At 35.8% G+C, this 20,734-nt stretch overlaps 2 protein-coding genes across 3 annotated transcripts; one reads left to right on the top strand and one right to left on the bottom strand.

Annotated features, from left to right (window-relative positions):
* Positions 1 to 1,171: 1,171 nt before the first annotated feature.
* RabX4 (RAS oncogene family member RabX4) lies at positions 1,172 to 13,098 on the top strand. The gene is made up of 5 exons (XM_028170121.2): positions 1,172 to 1,362; positions 3,157 to 3,356; positions 4,235 to 4,327; positions 8,430 to 8,543; positions 9,927 to 13,098. The coding sequence occupies exons 1-5, from the start codon at positions 1,239 to 1,241 to the stop codon at positions 10,008 to 10,010; spliced, it is 615 nt and encodes a 204-aa protein (XP_028025922.1). The 5' UTR covers positions 1,172 to 1,238; the 3' UTR covers positions 10,011 to 13,098.
* A 160-nt stretch (positions 13,099 to 13,258) lies between these two features.
* LOC114239736 (uncharacterized) lies at positions 13,259 to 17,606 on the bottom strand. Of its 2 annotated transcripts, none has more exons than XM_028170095.2 (5): positions 17,343 to 17,606; positions 16,846 to 17,046; positions 16,075 to 16,213; positions 14,847 to 14,979; positions 13,259 to 13,955 (listed from the first exon to the last, which is right to left on the bottom strand). In XM_028170095.2, exons 1-5 carry the CDS (start codon positions 17,481 to 17,483, stop codon positions 13,772 to 13,774), a joined length of 798 nt encoding a protein of 265 aa, XP_028025896.2. In that variant the 5' UTR covers positions 17,484 to 17,606; the 3' UTR covers positions 13,259 to 13,771. The 2 variants fall into 2 exon arrangements, with proteins under 2 accessions (XP_028025896.2, XP_028025897.2); XM_028170096.2 differs by having other exon boundaries at positions 16,846 to 16,998; positions 17,343 to 17,590.
* Positions 17,607 to 20,734: the final 3,128 nt, after the last annotated feature.

The raw sequence follows: 20,734 nt of genomic DNA on the forward strand, positions 1-20,734 counted from the left end.
AACACTTGGCCAATACTGCCATGATAAAATAATAATAGTGGGTGATAAAAAATAAAAACGTAAAAAAATTACTTTGTCATCTACAGGTGGAAGTAGGACGTTACGTAATCTATTTTTTCCCGTAAAGAAGTCACGCGTTACGTTTTAAAGGAACAATCATTATACTAAAAACTGAGAATTAGACTTCAGGTCTCCAAATAAAAAAAAAATACAATAAGGCTCTAAAATAAACTAAAAGACTTTTAGATGTGCTTTGTTTCATTCATGTGCCTAAAAATTTTGTGGTGCACTTGCGTATTACACCATCCACGTAGAGACATTTAATTCAAAATTATATTAGCCTTCCGTCCCATTATCAGTCAGACATGTGTGGCCCAGTCTATTTACGTCGTCAAGAGGCAGTTATGTGTTTCGTGAGAGTATGACTGAATTAATTGAGATTAGCATTTTGTGGTTTTTATGGGCTCCAGTGACCAATATAAGTCCTTTAAGCGATTTTGTGTATTTTAGCTGAGATATAAGTTAAGGGACGGTATGTTGGCCGTGAATATAACAGTTTACATTAGTTGATCGTACATTTTTATTAAAGGAACACATGTAAACAACGTTTGTAATTCTTTTAGGAATACTTTAAAGATTTCTTCGCTACCTCATAGAACTGCCCTTTATGACAAGAGTTTTTTTAGTATGTCAACAAGAATATTTAATAAACTACCTAGAAAAATTTTGAAGACAGTAGAGTTACAAGATTTTAAGAAAAAATTGCAAGTATTTTTATTAGATAAGGCTTACTATAGTATGTCAGAATATTTAGACGATAACTTTAGATAATTTAGATAATAAAGTAGAATAGAGTTAAATAATTATAATTTAAGTTTTATTTTTATTTTTATGTAGATTAAACTTACACCTAATATTTGTACGCTTTACTAGCAGGACATAGTGATACATTTATTAATATTAACTTATTAATCTTTGTTAACCTATGACCACAAATAATAATAAAATAAATAAATAAATAGTTTAAAGTAAATAAATTATTTATTACAAAACGTTGACCTTAGGAGACGTCTGGCTCGGTCTTTATAGTTGCAGTTCAATAGTAACTTGTTGCAAAGTACACACGATAGGGCGATCCCGCACATGCGCAGTAATCAACATTGATTTTTCTCACTTTGACAGTTCGACTCATGTTTTGGGCCGTAGCTCGCGTACCAACAAGAAAGTAAACAAAAAAAATGGCTTTAGATTTCTCCGCTACGTATAAACTGTTGGTCTTAGGTGATTCTAACGTAGGTAAAACGTGTATAGTTCACAGGTACTGTGACGAGAGGTATTATGATATTTACATATCCACAATAGGTAAGTGGAAATATTTACTTTTAGTTTTACGAGCCTTTGTTAGACAAAAGCAGTTTTATTACTGTTTCGGAACATAACTAATCTAGAATTATGGTTTATACTGCATACGTACAGTAGAGGGCACGTGTAAAGTCCATTTTAAGAATTAATATAATGAAAAATCATTAACAGTAGTAGTAAAATTACAAATTATTTAAATTTTCTGTAACTACAACGGCCAATGCTGTTGCCGTACTCAATAGTAGTAATTCTAATAGACAGAAATGATTAACTTCCTCAATGTTTCGATGTCAAAAACATCGAGAAAGAATCAGCTGGTTCTATTTATGACGAATTTAAAAATTGATTTGCGTTTAAAAACGATATAATACTTAGATGCAAAGGTCTATTTTGAACCCTAGGCATAGTTGTAAATGTTTCAGGAGGTTTGTCTTAATGTGTCTGTTATATTTTGATTAGATTAGATCTTTACGTGTATTTTAGGCATGCGTCATTGCATTCAAATCACAAATATTGAATGCTTCGATTTGTCTTCGTCTGTATTGTTTAAGTCTGTGTATTATGAATCAATTACATGTTTATTGACGGACCAAAAGTGCCTATTTGGTATCCTATATTCAAAAATAGGCATATCTAAATTTGGAACGAGTGCGCATAGAAATTGCAGGAGCATTTGTCTAATATTAGCTAATATTTGTTTCAAAACCGAACTAACTCTTAAAAATTGTTTCAGCCATTGTGGAGATTAGCACACGCAGATTCACAAGCAAAAAATAATAAAAATGTAGCTGATAGTCTGCTTAGTCACTCGTTTCAATCATACACTATTTAAGAGACTAAAATGTTTAAAAACCACGTTAATTCAATAATAAATGTGTAATTAAATATATTATGTAGCTTATTAATGTATAAATAATCTAGAACTGATTTTTAAATATATGCTACACACGAAGAATGTTTCTAAATTCAATTGGGTTTTGTGTAGGTCTGTTTTTTTCATATATAAAATACTAGCGACCCGCCCTCGCTTCACTTCGGAAACATTAAATTTTATTATTGATAGCTGAGTCCCGCGATGTTACCCGCGGTTATTGTCGTACCGCGGGTGACGCCGCGGGGCGAAGCTAGTCTTAAAAAAAGTAGCCTAAGTTACTCCTTATATCATCAGCTACCTATCAGTGAAAGTCTCGTCAAAATCGGTCCAGCCGTTCCAGAGATTAGCCGGAACAAACAGACAGACAGACAAAAATTGTAAAAAATGTTATTTTGGTGTATGTACCGTATATATATGCATGTAGTAAAAAGCGATTATTTCAATATTACAAACAGACATTCTAAATTTCATTTATATGTATAGATTACTTTATTCTATCATCAATAGTTTTCGCAGCGAACGCGATGTAAAGAATATTTTAGGTAATTTTTTTACACCTTGGGTTACATTATTGGAGTTTTAGTAAGGATCCCTAATTTTTTTCAAAAAACGATTACAGCCTATGTCACTCAGGGATAGTGTAGCTTCCAAACAGTGAAATAATTTTTCAAATCGGTTCAGTGGTTTAGGAGGAGCCTATTCAATACTAACAAACAAACATATCTTTCCTCTTTATAATATTAAGTATAAGTATAGACAATCACCAATATATAAAACACATATAAAATCGCAGATGTTTTTTGAATAAATAGCTCGTTTGTTTCGCTTTCATTTTCAATCAGGTTACAGTATAAGCGTCGGACAATCGATGAAACTTCGACAATATGGTACATAATGTCATATTTTGTGTTTAATTCCAGGAATAGATTTCAAACAAAAAATAATAAACTTGGACGGTGTGCCTATTAAACTTCAGATATGGGATACCGCAGGTCAAGAGAGGTTCCGCACACTGACCACTGCTTATTACCGTGGAGCTATGGGGATTATACTCATGTACGACATTACCAATTTGGAGTCGTTCAACCATCTGTCATATTGGCTCAGGAATATACAAGAGGTATGAGGAAAATTTTTTGAGAGCAAAAAACACGTGCGTTTCTGCAATATTTAAATTAATTATCAAAGTACAGGAAAAACATGAGAAGTTTTTTGTTAACAAGTTTCAATAATCTTATTTGTACGTGCAAAGTTTCAAATTACCACAATTCCTTCAATAATCCTAATACAAAATAACTATAGTACCGACTAGTATCTCAGCAAGGGCCGAATTTAGAGGTCTAGAGGGCTTGGGGCAACAGAGGAGCGGAGGCTTTATTTTCCAAATAAAATGAACAGTTTTTTTCAGTCGAGTTTTCAAATAAATAATTTATTGTGAAACCACGTAGATTTTCTTAGTATTTAACAAACATACATAAATATAATCGGAGACAAGAATTATCTGAAATTAAATTTTAGTGTTAACGTTAACGTTAAGTAAAACAGCGAAAAAAAAAAGATAAATGAGAAGGAAAATATGTTGTATGTTTACTTGTCGGAATTGGAAAGATTTTTTTCAAAGTCTCTATTGTGGGGGCCCTACGTTTGTGGGGGACACGGGGCTTTCGCCCCGGTTGCCTTCCCCTAAATCCGGCCCTAGAGATGAGAGATGAGATTCTCACAAATCATTAAAGTAGCCAAGGAGCGTTTTAAAATAAAGAATAAATGTTCTCTCGCTATTACGGGTCCGAAAAATAATTTGGGTATAAAAAAAAAAAAAAAAAAAATGACGTTGAGCAGTTAATGGTGCCACATGCTTTGAGAGAAATAAGCAGAGCAGTGTCAGCACTCCAACAAATTTTCACATTTAAAAAAGAAGGATGGTCTTTATTCAATCTTGATCTAATGCTTGGGTATTCGTCGTTTCTGATAATTAAACTCAAATAAATCTCATTCCAGTACGCGTCTCCAGATGTCATTAAGGTGCTGGTGGGCAACAAATGCGACGTACATGAAAATCACAGAGCCGTTCCCAAGGATAGAGGTCAAAAGGTATTGTTTCGTATATTTAATTGCGAAGTCCAGCGATTCCCTCTTCATACGTATGTAATATACATAGTCAGGTCATAAATTCTGTCACATGTTTAATGTAAAATAATTGAAACAAGTTTATTCATTATGTAACCATTAATATACCAAAATGAACTTAACAAAACATAGATTCTTATGACACTGAAGCTTATTCAAAATGACCTCTGTGATTTTGAATACAGGCCTTCAATCTGCGCGGCCAGTCGTCTATCGCAGCACGAACGAGGTCCATGTCAATATCGGCGGCTGCCTTAATCAAGGATGTCTTGAGTGACTCCAAATTGGGATGAGGCTTTGAGCACGCCTTTTCCTCCAAGTGTTGCCATATCTTGTAATCTAACGGATTCAAATCTAGACTGGAGGAGGGCCAGTCTTCGTGCCGGATGAAGTCGATTTCACGCGCCGCCAGCCAGTCTTGTGTGCTCTTCGCTCCATGAGCTGGCGCCGAATCTTGTTGGAATACCCAGTGCCTGTTATTGAACATGGTATGAGAAACAGGTACCACAAGGTTCGTCAGGACTGTATTTTGATACACAACTGCATTCGTTTTTACACGTTTCTCCTAAAAATGTACCTCTGTTAAGCCCCAATAAGAAACTCCCAACCATACCATGAGCGAGGATGGAAAATGACCTCGTTGGACACGCGGAATAAGGTTGCTCGCTTCTTCACTACTGTGTGCGTACACCTTATCATTTTGTTTGTTGTAGCTCTCTTCTACGGTAAAAAATTTTTCATCCGAAAAAAGAATTTCCCGATATTTTTTTCCCGCGTACCGCTTCAACAAAGCGCGGCATCTCTTCAGTCTCAGGTCCATTAGACGAGCATTCAAACGATGTCCTGTTTTTCTTCGATATGCCCGAAGCCCTAAGTCTGAAGACTTAATGAATTTAACACCCTTTTCACCGTGGTTCTGCTTAACCCCATCTGAAGGGCCAACAGTTTCTGCTTACGTTTGGGATTTCTTTGAATTTGCGCCTTCACAGCTTTTATCACTGCTGGAGTCCTAACAGACCGAGGGCGACCACTTCTTGACCTGTCATCTACACTAGAGTCTTCATTGTATCGTTTGATGGTACGATAAACGAATCTTTTGGTTGTATTCAAATTTTTCAGTATGTTAAAAATTTGAATTGGCGCGTAACCGCAACGATGCAACGCAATAACTGCAACACGGTCTTCTTTACCCCTTGGCCACAGCCGAGAGCGGTGCGGATTGCGGTGCGTCGTGAGGCGCGGCAAGCGGGAGCGGCGAAAACAAATGGTAGACAACCTATGAAGTATGCCACAGCTACTGGGGGTGCGTTTTGCGGTGCGTTGCGAGGCGCGGTGAGAGGCGCGTGACATCTGGCGGCGACGAGCTGCACGATGTGCGAGTGAAACAAATGTACTAGACAATATGGAGGCGGCCACAGTTCAGAGCGGCGCGCGCGGCGGTGTCGGTGGACGCATTGAGGCATCGCGCGACCGAAACAAATCATTTTGTTTTTACCGGGCGTTGAGCTAATAAAATATAATGGATGTGGAACAATTCATTAGTGAAATACTGAGTAGACCAGAAATATGGATGTTAAAACATCCACATCATAAATATAGGCATGTTATAAAAAAAATGTGGGACGAAATAAAACAACAATTTTCTGATACTAATGGTTTCCTAGATACTCTTGGATAGGATTATTGAAATAAAATTTGAAATTTGAATTGATTTCGTATTCTAGATGCTTGAACCGTTGCTCGATTATTCCGTCTTGATCTGCGTACGCTATTGTGAATATTGAGTCTCCAAACTGGGAAACAAACTGCTGAAAATCTGCATCTCTGTCTCCATCACTTTCTTTTAAGGCACGAAACCTTTATAATCAATATCGCGTGCTTTTTGTTTGCCTTTACACTTTTCGTAAAAATACGAAATTTATTAGTTAGAATACCAAACGCGTACTGAATTGTGACATTTGCTCGGGATAATATTTTGTCGAAAATTATTTGTTCCGCATTTAAACTACCCGGTGGATATGGGCGCATCAAATAATTTTTAAGAGGATAGGCTTTATCAACAATTAGCACGTATGGTAAATTGAGATTTGAAGGTTGAATCTATTAATAATCTATTTATCGGGATAGTTCTTATATTCCTAATATTCCTAATAGAATACCTAATAAATATATAACTATGTAACTATACGTGAGACCGTAGAACTTATATCTCAAGGTGGGTGGCGCATTTACGTTGTGTATGTCTATGGGCTCCAGTAACCACTTAACACCAGGTGGGCTGTGAGCTCGTCCACCCATCTAAGCAATAAAAAAAATAAAAAAAAAAATAGGGTGAAATTCGCCAAGTCCTCTCTTTTTCTAACTGGGTGCCTATTCTTAATTGAATAATATCTTCAGCTAAGAACGCACTTATTTCAAGGTAATATCGTGCCACTTTTGAAAGGGAAATTTGATAGGGCTTTCTAAATACGTGCACCTCTAACGCCGCCGCCGTCGCAACTAGTCTAGCTATGGCATACCCCCGCAAGTCACACCGCCCGCCGCGCCTCGCAACGCACCGCAAAACGCACCGCCACTAGCTGTGGCCAGGCCCTTAAGCGTCCACTCCATATTTAAAAATGAGTAAAATTCTAAATATGTACTATTTTTATTTTCATGAACAACTCGAAATTCGAATTCAATAAACTTTTTTGTGGCCAGCATTCTAAAAGAAAAGTTTTTACTGTGTGACAATACTTATGACCTGACTAGGTAGATACATAGAAGCGATTGGCAACCCGTCGTACGTATACCGCTGGGAATTCGCTTGAGGGTAATTCCAATTGAGGTCCCATTAAGGGTAAATGAAATATGCTATAATACAGTATTATGTCTACAAATACATGGTAGGACCTTCTGTTTACTGGTGGTAGGACCTCTTGTGAGTCCGCACGGGTACCACCACCTCGCCTATTTCTGCCGTGAAACAGTAATGCGTTTCGGCTTGAAGGGTGGGGCAGCCATTGTAACTATACTGCGTCCTTAGAACTTATATCTCAAGGTGGGTGGCGCATTTACTTGTAGATATATATGGGCTCCGGCTTCGACACCAGATGGACTGTGAGCTCGTCCAACCATATAAGCAATTAAAAAAAATGTACTTTAAAATTATAGTTAAAGTGTAACTTAGCTGTTTACTTACTGATGTGCTAATCTGTCAAAGTCGGTTTGGTTAAATACAGTATATTAGTTTGTTTCTGTCAAGAGAAACAAGACGCTCTTTTAGGAGTAGGTATAGAGTTATGAGGGCTGACGTCTTCATACGTAGCTCGTACGGGGGCGCAAATTTTCATTAAGAGTACGGGAAACGAAAAAGTTTGGGAAGCACTGATATAGAGCAAAGACACAAGAATACATTGTGGTTGTTATTGTTGGTAGCCTGTTATCAATCTGACGTTGGTGTAAATAACTTTTGATTTCGCAATAACATTTAGGGAAGCTGAGTTAAATCTATTCTAAGCTGTTAACTTCTACGATCTTTCGGATACCTAATGTAATTTCGCTTTATGTTGAATGAGAGTATTGTTTCAAAGCTTGTCTTTAAGGTTAGTTAATCACGATGCCACTGATCATGATCTTAGTATTTCATTTTCTCATCGTAACCGAATGTTGCCGGTTTTAATAAGTTCTATTATACTGTTACGAAGTACTTAATTGATAAGTAAATAATGAAGACAACACATTTTTTTATTTTTTTTATTGCTTTGTTGGATGGACGAGCTCACAGCCCACCTGGTGTTAAGTGGTTACTGGAGTCCATAGACATCTACAACGTAAATGCGCCACCCACCTTAAGGTATTAGTTCTAAGATCTCAGTATAGTTACAACGACTGCCCTACCCTTCAGACCGAAACGCATTACTGCTTCGCGGCAGAAATAGGCATATCGATATCGATGTATTCTTATGACTACAGAAGTTACCAATTTACCAAATAAGTACGAAAGCAACTAGTGCTTACTGTTTCTGCTTTGTATTTGTATATAATACTCATTTTAAATCTATGTATTTCCGTAATATGTTTCCAGATTGCGGATGACTTCGATATGCCGTTTTTCGAGGTGTCTTGTAAGAACAACATAAATATAGAGGAGGCTTTCTTGACGTTGGCCAGAAAGATCAGAGAGTACCGGGAGACGAAGGTCAGTCGATTTGTAATGTTATTGCTTACCTTATAAATTACTAGCTGACCCGGCAAACGTTGCTTTGCCATATATAAGATTTCTAGGAAATTTCTAGTGTAGAAAAAAAAACTAACTTATTGTAAGTACCTATGTAAGGATGTGGTAAATTAGTGAAAGAGGCATGTAGCGCCGTGAACGATGAGGGAATATAAAAATAACAAAACCTTATTCAACCACATAATGCCTCAATACAACAACAAAAAATTATCCAAAAATTAAAATATTAACCCTTATCAGTTAGAGGTATGAAAAATAGATAGTAGCCGATTCTCATACCTACTGAACATGCATATAAAATTTCATAAAAATCGGTCAAACCGTTTCAGAGGAGTATGATAACTAACATTACGACACGCGAATTTTCTATGTAAGATTATTAAGTGCGTATTTGTACAAAAGTCTTACATGAAATTATGTAATTTAGTATTGGATTGGACGTTTAGAGCTCACAAAGCTTAGTAATGTTCAACCTATTAGTTTGAAGGGTGGAACAGCCAAAATATTTGTATTGACTAATGAGACTTCGGCAGTCTGTCTCAAGGTCGAAGTCGGCAGTCACGTTGCGATACCGATACCCACTTTACATTAGATTACACGCTATAAAGATGTGTACTAAAACTTTTAGAACTAACGTGAATGCTTCCTTTGAAAATGTTGCTAGTTAGAAAAATGCAAAGTAATGTTCTACAAAGTTTTGTCTTTTAGATCACTTATAGGTACATTATTTTTAAATAAATTGGTAATATAATTGGAAATAAATTGAAATACTGGTGGTAGGACCTCTTGTGAGTCCGCACGAGTAAGTACCACCGCCCTGCCTATTTCTGCCGTGAAGCAGTAATGCGTTTCGGCCTGAAAGGTGTTGTTTCGTATATTTAATTGCGGAGCTCAGAGATTCCCTCCTCTTCATACGTATTTATATACACAGAAGCGATTGGCAGCCTGTGGTACGTATACCCCTGGGAAAACGCTTGAGGGTGTAATTCCAATTGAGGGTAAATGAAATATGCTATAATACAGTATTATGTCTACAAATACGTGGTAGGACCTTTTGTTTACTGGTGGTAGGATCTCTTGTGAGTCCGCACGGTTACCACCAACTCGCCTATTTTTGCCATGAAGCAGTAATGCGTTTTGGCTTGATGGTTGGGGCAGCCGTTGCACCTATACTGAGATCTTAGACCTAATATCTCAAGGTGGGTGGCGCATTTACGTTGTAGATGTCTATGGGCTCCAGTAGCCACTTAACATCAGGTGGGCTGTGAGCTCGTCCACCCATCTAAGCAATAAAAAAAAACATCATTGATCGATATATTTAGTGTTCAACGATTTCTTTTACAGGCTGACGCATTTGAATTGAAGGAAAGAGACAACGTCGTCAAGCCTTCGGTTTCTGAAACTGACGCATCGAAATGCATTTGTTAGCCTATTATAGTTGTTCACGGTAGCTGATTCTCGTCTGATTCCAACGCAGTCGTGTTCACATGTTAAAAATTTCATCTCCTACATATTTACGTTACCGAGTACTCAAAGATTGCGCAGAGTTGAATATCGAGCAATTTTTTTAAATAAAATATCGAAAATTGAAATGTCATCATTGTTACCGTCTAGTTTAAATAACAATTATTGGGGGGCTTAATTGAACAAAAAAAACCACCACCCTGCCTATTTCTGCCGTGAAGCAGTAATGCGTTTCGGTTTGAAGGGCGGGGCAGTAATTGTAATTATACTGAGACCTTAGAACTTATAATTCAAGGTGGGTGGCGCATTTACGTTGTAGATATCTATGGGCTTCAGTAACCACTTAACACCACGTGGGCTGTGAGCTCGTCCACCTATCTAGGTAAAAAAAAAAATCCGAACAAAATACAGGATCGGTCTCCGGCAAAATCGGATAATCAATAATTCTAGTTTTACAAATAGCTCGAAACATATTCCAAGCGAAAGAAATTAGGATAATAAAATTGCTCTAGATCAGGGGCATCAAACATATTTTGTCTACTACCCGCTTTGAGAATAAATTATTTTTTAGCGCCCCCATTTTTTCACATACTAAGAAGCCACTGCAAGCAAGAGCTCAGTCGGTGTCTAAAAGTCCTCTTAGATGAAATTACAAATCATCCCCTAAGCCTCTACACAACGCGCCCATTTTTTTTCTGGGTCTCTTACCGCCCCCCTTTAGGCCTGAAGCGCCCACAAGGGGGCGTTATCGCCCACTTTGGGATAGGCTACTCTAGATGTTACCGTCATCATTACCATATTGTAAACGAATTGAAAAAGCGTTGAGACGGCAAGAAAGCAATGATCTGGCATGTGAACACGATCTGTTTATATTAGATTTTAAGATATTTATAGACGGGCCATTTCATTTAACAGCAAGACAAGTTGTGGCCGCTGGATTGTTTAATGGGTTGAGAGTTTTATAGAATATGATCTTGTTGATTTTTGAAATGGACAAGCTTGGAAGGGAGTGACTATATGTACCTAATCAATATTGTATCTTAATAAAAGTGTTTGGTAATCGAAAGATAAAGAGAAACACATAGAGGGAATGTCAAATAGTATTCTGTGGGCCTAAAGTTAACATTTAGTCACTGGTTTCCAAATTTTACTAAATTACCCTCTTATTGTAGCGTAAAAGTCGTTCGATCGAGCATAATCAGAGACTGCAAATACATAATCCAATAATAGTTTAGGCTTTCAATCCATGAGTACTAGGAATTAGCCTAGCCGTATATGTATATCCGTTTCGGTCTGGTAAGGTAAGTATCTTAGTGCTTAGTGCGAGTTTCTTCACGTTTTCGATAGCGTAAAAGTTAACCCGATTTTGTATGCAGTTGGAACAGCGCCCCTAGCGACAAACGTAGGCGAACGATCCCATTCCATACAAATATGAGCTAACTTTTACGCTATCGAGAACGTTAAAAAACTCGCACTAAGCACACTTATCTCATTCTAACACGAGTGTTGGAAGAGCATAAATGATTCGTCAAGATTCGAACAGTTTTCAGAGTATAGCAGAAATACTTGGGCGTGCTTAGTAATGACCGAAACAATCAAACTGTAAGAAGAGGGTACAATTTATACATAATCCAATACTAGTTTAGGCTTTCAATCCACGAGCATTAGGAATTAGCCTAGCCATATATATCCGTTTCAGTCTGGTAAGTATCTTATCTCATTCTAACGCGAGTGTTGGAAAAGTATAAATGATTCGTCAAAATGCGAACATTGTGCAGAGTATAGCAGCAATACTTGGGCGCGCAATATGCTGCCAGTTTTAGTAATGACCGAAACAATCAAACTGTTAGAAGAGGGTACAATCTATACTTTTTTTTTGTAAGAGGGTAGTTAATGATTAGCTGCTTTTCGCATGGGTGTGCTGTTCGCGCTTAACAACTGTCGCAATTTCTGAACGCACCGTTTTTTGTATGTAATACGAAGAAAAATATAATAACTTTAAATACCTAATTAATATGTATCGTCATTTTGAGATACTTCACAATTTGATTTTGTTGTAATGAATTTGTGACAAAAAATTTGCCGAATGAAATATTTATCCCTTTGGAAATCTCAATTTATAATACTGGTAACATTCAAATTTCATGATTTTAATTACCTATGATGGTACAATGTATTTCTAAATGATTATAAGACTGACGGTCAGCACTACACGGCATCGCATTTAAAGGTGTAGTTTGCTCAATTAATAATTCCGCTGTGGTAAATATTTCTGCAGATTTACGAAAGTACCTACAAAATGATTCGTAGGTTAACGATTTATTGCCTATGCAATTCAACCAATTTGCTCAGCAAAATAGTATATTACTGTAGATTCTTATAAAAAAAAAAACGCACGTTATCAAACGAATTTAAGATATTGTAATGTGTATTTATTAAATATGTGATAGACCGCATTTGATATTATTCTCAATTGACTTGAAATATTATGAAATGAAATATTTTGAAAAAAAAAGGCAGCCAAATAAATACAGTTTTGCATTTTACATTCAATGTTCAATAGTGAATAATTAATAAATTTTTTTTGTCTGAATCAATACCGTCTGTCTGAATACTCCATAATGGAACAGTGTTTAACACACTAATTAGTTTATTATCAAATGATGGTTTTGAACTGAAGATTTTGGTTTAATCTGTGAAGTCTTCATGTTATTGAATAAACGATACCTACAAGGTTTCGATAAAGGAGTTTTAATGCAAAACATAATAATGAAGTAGAATCTTAAAAAACTAGGAAGTTTGTATATCATTCATCTTACTACACACAAAATTCATTATTAATAACTATTAAAGCTAGAATACTCTAATTGTTTAAATTTTTACTTAAAAAAACCATTCAGAAACTAATATTATCTATGATATAAAAATATCTGTCATGAGTTTCCAATTTTATTAATACATAGGTATTTGGTAACAATTTTACACTAGCACAACTTATCTAAAACTAGATCTTCATAGTATACTATGTATAATAAAGTTTTATAAAACACAATATCTTTTATTTTAATGAGCAATGCTGTTTTTGCGTAATTAACTAGACATTTCAGAAAAAAACTTTAATGTCGAATTATGAATTAAAGTATATTTTCCGAATTATTTATTTACTGCAATAATATTGTGAGCGTTCAGAACTAGAAAAAAAAGCCGATAAATATATGCGAATATTTATTTTAATAATTTTTACATACCTTAGTTTATTATTTTTTTTTTTTTTTATTGCTTAGATGTGTGGACGAGCTCACAGCCCACCTGGTGTTAAGTGGTTACTGGAGCCTATAGACATCTACAACGTAAATGCGCCACACACCTTGAGATATAGTTCTAAGGTCTCAGTATAGTCACAACGGCTGCCCCACCCTTCAAACCGAAACGCATCACTGCTTCACGGCAGAAATAGGCGGGGCGGTGGTACCTACCCGCGCGGACTCACAAGAGACCCTACCACCAGTAAATACGCAAATTATAATTTTGCGGGTTTGATTTTTATTGCACGATGTTATTCCTTCACCGTGGAAGTCAATCGTGAACATTTGATGAGTACGTATTTCATTAGAAAACATATTATTTTATAACGCCATTATTATATATGGCAATTTTTTTGATATATTTCATTAGTAATTTCTTCAGTCAAAAAGCATAAATTAAGGAAATATTATAATACTCTTCTAAAAATTTAGACCCTTTCTTCTTTTTTTAACGCAAACGCGTCCAGCCGGATCGACTTTTGTAGTTTCGCGTTTGACAGGATCGTTGATTGCAAAATGGTTTTGATCCTCCGTAGTAGGTGTCATAATTTCTTGTTTAATTTGGATCGTTTGTAACTCACTCTCGCTGGAACATTCCGTTTTTCTGTAAATTTCAATAGTTTCATTATTTATTTTGTTACTCAATTTATAAGGTCTATACGTTTTATTGTGTGTAAAAAGCCTGTGAGGCTTGGGCTTGATTGATTGGTAGAGATTAATTATTTGGAATGAGGCTGGAAAGGATTTAAGCTAATACACGCAAATGGAGCAACAAATGTCTCTATGGTACTCAGGAGATGGGCCTAGAAAATATAGCCATCCAAAAACACAATGAACAGATGACTTGAAGACGGGCAGAGCAGAAGGAGGCCTTTGGAAATTCATTATTTTATAATTTCATTTGTTAAAATTTTAGTTTTACTGTTAAATATGTACTAATTTTTTGATTAAAGCATCATTAGTATTATATCTGCTACTAGATCTAGTACCGTACATATTTATTTTAAACTGACTGATATATATTTTAAACGATTTCAAAAGAAATGTTCTCTAATGAAATTTCAATATTTTTTTTCATTAAGCTGAAAGCTTTGAGAGGCTATTTTAGCGTAACCTTCTTAACTAGTAGGTGAGCTCGCGGGGCTCACACCTGACGACGTTGTTAACACGAACCCTAGCAAGAGCCGTGCTTCGCAGAATCTACCACCGGATCGGAAACGCGACCCACTGAGAAGATCCGGCGAGTAACTCAGTGGGCTGTGTCTGAGGGTTAATTTACTCGTCGAGCCCTTCGTCGCAAGCGACGGGTTCGACGGGAACGATGACCGGTGTTTGAAGTACCCAAAAGCACCGTTAGAGGATCGGGAGAATCCGAAATGACGTGTTTTGGGCGACGTCGACTGCTTTCCATTCTGTCCGCAGGATCGGGAATGGAAATTTCAGTAACTATCTAATCTATCTTATATCTTCAATTGCAATTTTCTTTGAAACTTACATAGGTTGTTTGGGTAATATTATTGTCTTCTGTAAAATACTACGGGGTATTGCAGATCCTCCGAAATGGGTTTCATACATGTTGTGAGTGTTCATGTGAAGTTCATCATTGAATGGTTCAGTTTTTTTGTGTTCTAAAATCAAATACATTGTTTTAAAAAAAAAAAAACAATTACAATACATTTAACTGTATAACTAAACAGAGAAATTTCTACATCTAAATAAATTAATACCTAAAGTTCAATGTATATCGTTGTATTCGTTTGATAAACATAATAGAGTCAGGATAGTCTATTTATGCTGCAAAGAAATCAGACTTTTCAGTCTGAGGGGATGAATAGTTGTTATCCTTTATAACTGGGTTTCGATTCTATGTCTCATTCGCGTTATGTTGTTTATAGGCTTAAGTAAGCCTGGCGTTAACTTGTTACTGTGAGCCGTGAATTTGTTCATCTCTCCTTGCTATAAAATAAATATAACAATATTATGGTCAGATATTAACAGAAACAGTAACCAATAGGTACTAAAAAACAAACAACTGGAAAAGTATTCGGGGATAAAAAAATATATTTCTAAAGTGGATAAATTTAAAAATTATACAATAAACGTGTTTGCTAAATGATCAAACAACAGAATTGAAGCTACAAAAGATTTTATTTTAAATATTGATTTGTGACTTTCTCCTGGCTTGTGACTTTTGTCTCCAAAAAGTTAAGAAATTGTTTGTTTCCTTAATTTATTCTCTTAGTGTATTTAAGTTCCTTTTTTGCAGTCACAGTTTGTGAATGTATAATACTAACTCAAGAGGTGACGATTGATTTCTTATTCAATATGACTGCAGTACAGACATAGTTCAGTCATCAGACTTGGAATGATGATAGACTATTGTCCGATATTATTAATTACTAGTTCCTTCATTTTCAATTGTACAGTTTGACTTTTCCACTACTTAATTTATTTTCTATCTCTACTCTATTAATAGTGCTTCACCCTAGAAAATGCCTTGTGTTCATAAATTTAATGTGAAATGTGAAAATTAAAGTGCAAATTTTTAAATACAACAGTTACAAAGAGAAAAGAGCATAAGCCTGTAATAAATAAACAATTTTTTTAAATTAACCTTAGATTTTTTTATATAATAAATTGTATTAAATATTGCAGTGCACCTTGAAAAATACCTGAAACTCAGGTTATTTTGTCCCTGATAGCCCCTTTTGGTATTTACTCACTGTGTTGAATTTCACCAAACTTTGTTTTATATGCAGTCAGCTCTTTATCTTTCTTGTTCAAGGTGTTTCTTAATATTGTTTGACTCGTCCACAGATCATTGATTATCTTCAGTAGGTTTTGAGTAATTTTCTGGAACATCTGTAATTGAATGGTTTAAAGTTTCAATAAAAATTGCATCAATACTGATTTTTTTTTAATTTTTATTTTATTGCCTAGATGTGTGGATTAATTCACAGCCCACCTGGTGTTAAGTGGTTACTGGAACCCATAGAAATCTACAACGTAAACACACACACGCGCCACACATCTTGAGAGATAACTTGTAAGGTCTCAGTATAGTTACAACGGCTGCCCCACCCTTCAAACTGAAACGCATTACTGCTTCACGGCAGAAATAGGCGGGGGGGGGGGTGGTACCTACCCGTGTGGACTCACAAGAGGTCCCTACCACCAGTAACAATTATCAAAATTCTCATTTTCTTCTATGATGTCTCTCAGTCACTTTTATCTAGAAGGATCCTAAACAGACTGTAGTCAAGTCTTCGTTAGTAGCCAAAATTCTTCATTGTGGATATTGATCATCAAAAAAATTTCACTAATTAATGTCTTTATTTATGTATCTATCACTCACTGCAAAACTTAAATTAGTCATTAGCCAGATAAAGACAGATCATATAGTAACATATTATTGTAATAAGTTTTATTACATTATAAATATTTTACTTATTTAGAAAAGGAGATACAAAACAGATTCTTTCTATCATACATACCATTTCATCTGATACTCTGGAAAGTCTACATTTTAATTTAAATGGAAATCCACAAGACATTACTAAAGTTATAGATAAATTCCTCTTTTCATTTTCTTCAAAAACATTAATTTTTTTTAGATTCTCAGGTTGTACCAATAGTTTAATTCCATCCTGCAACAGCTGCGAATCATTTTCGAATTCTATTCCATCATTGCTTTCCTATGTTGATAAAAGAATTATTATTATTATTATTAGAGCTATTATTAGCTGTATGTAGCTTTACAATTTTAGTGGAGTTTTAGAATAATACTACTATTGTAATACATATATACTAAATAAAATACGATTATTATTTAGTTTTCAAGCATGAATGCGTGATCTCTAAACTTCATTCAGCGGATCAAAATGAGCATTTCAGTGGGAAAGTAATTTTGTTCTGTTTTCTTAAAATTTTAATTATGTTAGAATTTAATACAAATTAAAGTAAGCTCTAACTGTTTCTGTACTTTGGTTACCTTTAGTTGCGTGAGAAAAGTTCTTTCAGTGAAATAAACATGCCATAAATAGATAAAATCTGTAATGAAGATTTCATATCCATTTTCTTTGTTGAATTGAATAGCATAGGCTGTTGGTGACTCCTGCAGTAATTTCCACATTATCGACAGTTAATATTTAATAAGCTGTAATCGTTGTAAAATTTGTACCATTGTTAAATCGTTTTTATTTCATTTTGTATTCATAGTCCAGTTCACGTTCACACACACTAATTTTATGACATTGACTTAAGTGTTTAATCCATGACATTGACAGTAGGTTTTTTTAAAGGGGTTTTATAACCTGGTAATTAGAACTTTTAAGTCATGTATTATTTTAATTTATATTCTTATTCTTATGAAAAATGATAATATGTAGTGAAATAAAATGAAATGAGATGAAATACAATATTAAAATAATAGATTTTTAAAGTTACTGTTTTATGTTAATGGACATTTTTGACACGCAGTTTATGTATAGTTGGCAATAAATTCTAAATTAAATTTATTCTAAAAACGTAATTCCATTTTCAAATGCCGTGATTTGCGAAGTTCATATTAACTTAATATTTAAGTATCATTAAGTGTTTTGCTTTAACTTCAATTTTATCTTTTTCGTCAATATGGACACAAAAAAAATACATGTAAAGAAGTAATACGAGTTCTGGGAGCAATGCCGCACATTGACATGTATGAAGTGAGCATTTTAATGCACTATTCATTATTGGTTTGAACGCTTCAGTCATGAAGATTTTGAACTAAAAAATGAACTCCGTGGTCGCTCGAAAACCAAAGTCAACAATGACAAATTAAAGGTGATAGTGGAAACTGACGATACTCAATTGGACGATACTATGCTGGGTTAGTAGCAGCCTTCAACGCTAGCATCAAAACACTACTAATCCATTTGCGTCAAATTGTTAAAGAAAAAAAAAACTTAATAAGTGGGTTCCGTATGAACTGAACGATCGCCAGCGTGACGAAAGCGTTAAGGTTGTGTTGTGTTGCATAACAGATACAGAAACAAAAGGGATTTTGAACCGGGATAAAAAATGGATTCTTTTTGGTTAGGTCTTGGTTCTCATTATGCTTAAAGACAATGGTAGTCAACAATTTGGCATTGTTAACGTTCATGAGTGCCTGCAAACACAGTTGGGTTGTATGCTCGTTTGCCTACAAAGTCAATAAATAAACAATAACAACAAATAAGTCAATAATTATACAATAACAACAACTTAAACGATAACTTACCCATAAAAAAGTCATGCTCACTGTTTAGTAATATAATGTCTATTATATAATTCATCATAGCTTCTTTTAAATAGCACCAGCATCATTGCCGATGTGTACTGTGAGGATCTGGACACAATGGAGAAATTCGTGATTCTCCAGCCAGCCTGGTTTAATCACTCGTTCCCATACATGACAACGCTAGTCCTTATCCGGTACAAAAGACGGTCCCTGAGATTTAAAAGTTAGGATTGGAAGTTTTGCGTCATTCATCGTAATTACCAGACCTTGCGCCGACAGACTTCTATCTACTGTTTCCAAAGTTTGGACAACTTGGGTAGGAAAAAACTTCAATACCCGAGAAGTAAAAAATGCCTTTCAAGAGTTTATTGGGTCCCATACCTACGTATGACTTCTTCAAGAACAGCATTGAAAAATTATCTCGCGTTGATAATATGGGTGCATCACTACATAGTATAACACAAAGTCGCTTTCTCTGTCCCTATGTATGCTTAAATCTTTAAACTTACGCAACGGATTTTGATGCGGTTTTTATAATAGATAAAGTGATTGAAGAGGAAGGTTTATATATATAATAAAATCCATTAAATAGTGGAGAAATCAATAATAAATTATAGTTTTCGAAGCGATGCGAGGGCAGGTCGCTAGTATTTTGATATAAAGAAATTATTTTTGTTTTAAAAAAAAATTACTTTGACTTTATGTATAGGAAACTAGTTAACTTTATAGTTAAATTTTACTAACTAAGATAATTTATCGAAATATGTTGTTTTATGGCTTTGGTATGTGGACAAACCCACGGCCCATCTAATGTTTATTGGTTACCGCAGCTGGTAGACACCAACTAATTACATATCACCATCCACCTTGAAACATGAGTTCAAATTCTCAGTTTTATAGTGCAACGTTTGCCCCACTCTTCAAACTGAAATGCATACTACCTGCTTCACGGCAGAAATATGCGGGGCAGTGGTCCTAAGCCGTGGCGGAGCTCACAAGATGCCCCACTACCAAATAAAAACCTTTCAACCTTCATATCGTGTATGTGTATGAGCAAGAGAGAAAATCAGGTCTGTGCAGCTGTGTAATAATAAAAAAAACTATTATATATTTTTGTAGGTCAAAAGTATTGTGAAAAACGAAATTCGGGCATATCGCGAGAATGAGATATCATTTTTTTGTTAATCCCGTATTTCCACGACTATCAAGGCAACGCATTACGTATGTAAATAAAGTAATTTGTCACGAGTCAGGGTAGATGTGCCGCTATTCCCGTGTAATGACAACCCTTGTGGATTACGAATCAATTTTTATTTCGAGAACGTTCCTGAATATGAAAATTTCAAACGTATTTTAATTTGAAGCCTTAGAAGACAGACGAGCAAGCGTCTTATCTGTTTATAATGTTTGTATGTGTTTACTGTATTGTTTGATCCGGAAAAGCATATTGCAGTTTGATTTAGAATCTTACGAAGGTCACGGGGTGGGCGGCGCGGCCATGAAGCTCCCGTTAATCTTCCATAGGGACAATCGGGTACAGGGTGCGGGGGCACCCGGTGCTCGATTGTCGGTCCGGTGGTGAGGCGGCGCCAGATGGCTTCTGTGCGCCGCTCACGGCGTGTCTCCCGAGACGACGACCTGCGGGATCTTCCCGGGGATGAAATCCTGTCCTATTATCAGGACGTGTACCAGCGAAGGTGGACTTTCGGCGCGCACTATGCGGTACCGTGGGTTTCGTGCAGTCGGAGTGGTGGAGCTCAATGGGGCTTAGTCGGTAGTCGGTTTTGCGGGACAGGTCTTGCGTGGCTGACGCAACGCAGAACCCCGCATGCCTTTATCAAAGCGTAGTTTTCCGGCAAGAGTTGGAAGCAGAAGAGGTCTTCGGTCTTTCTCTTCTCCCTCTTCTTCTCTGGAGGCGCCGCAGTCGGATATAGCCCGGTCTGTTACCCCCCTCGGCCGAGTATCCGTAAAGGAATTCCTCAGCGTTAAAAAAAGGGGACTTGGCTACCGTTTAGGTCTTCTCCAACCTTAAAACGAATTTGCACGTTGTTTTTTAGTACATAACTTGATATCTTGAGCGCATCAACATAGTTATTATTCATTTAGCAGTAATAACGAGACGA

The sequence above is a fragment of the Bombyx mandarina genome, chromosome 09 (assembly GCF_030267445.1).
Source record: "Bombyx mandarina strain Sakado chromosome 09, ASM3026744v2".
Classification (NCBI taxonomy): domain Eukaryota; kingdom Metazoa; phylum Arthropoda; class Insecta; order Lepidoptera; family Bombycidae; genus Bombyx; species Bombyx mandarina.

Coding starts and splice junctions, on each gene's coding strand:
- RabX4 (XM_028170121.2), top strand. CDS start 1,239: ATGGCTTTAGATTTCTCCGCTACGTATAAACTGTTGGTCTTAGGTGAT. Junction 3,357..4,234: donor GGCTCAGGAATATACAAGAG/GTATGAGGAAAA, acceptor ATCTCATTCCAG/TACGCGTCTCCAGATGTCAT. Junction 4,328..8,429: donor CCAAGGATAGAGGTCAAAAG/GTATTGTTTCGT, acceptor ATATGTTTCCAG/ATTGCGGATGACTTCGATAT.
- LOC114239736 (XM_028170095.2), bottom strand. CDS start 17,483: ATGTGGAAATTACTGCAGGAGTCACCAACAGCCTATGCTATTCAATTC. Junction 14,980..16,074: donor GTTTGGTGAAATTCAACACA/GTGAGTAAATAC, acceptor ATTTGATTTTAG/AACACAAAAAAACTGAACCA. Junction 13,956..14,846: donor ATATTACCCAAACAACCTAT/GTAAGTTTCAAA, acceptor TGAAATTTACAG/AAAAACGGAATGTTCCAGCG.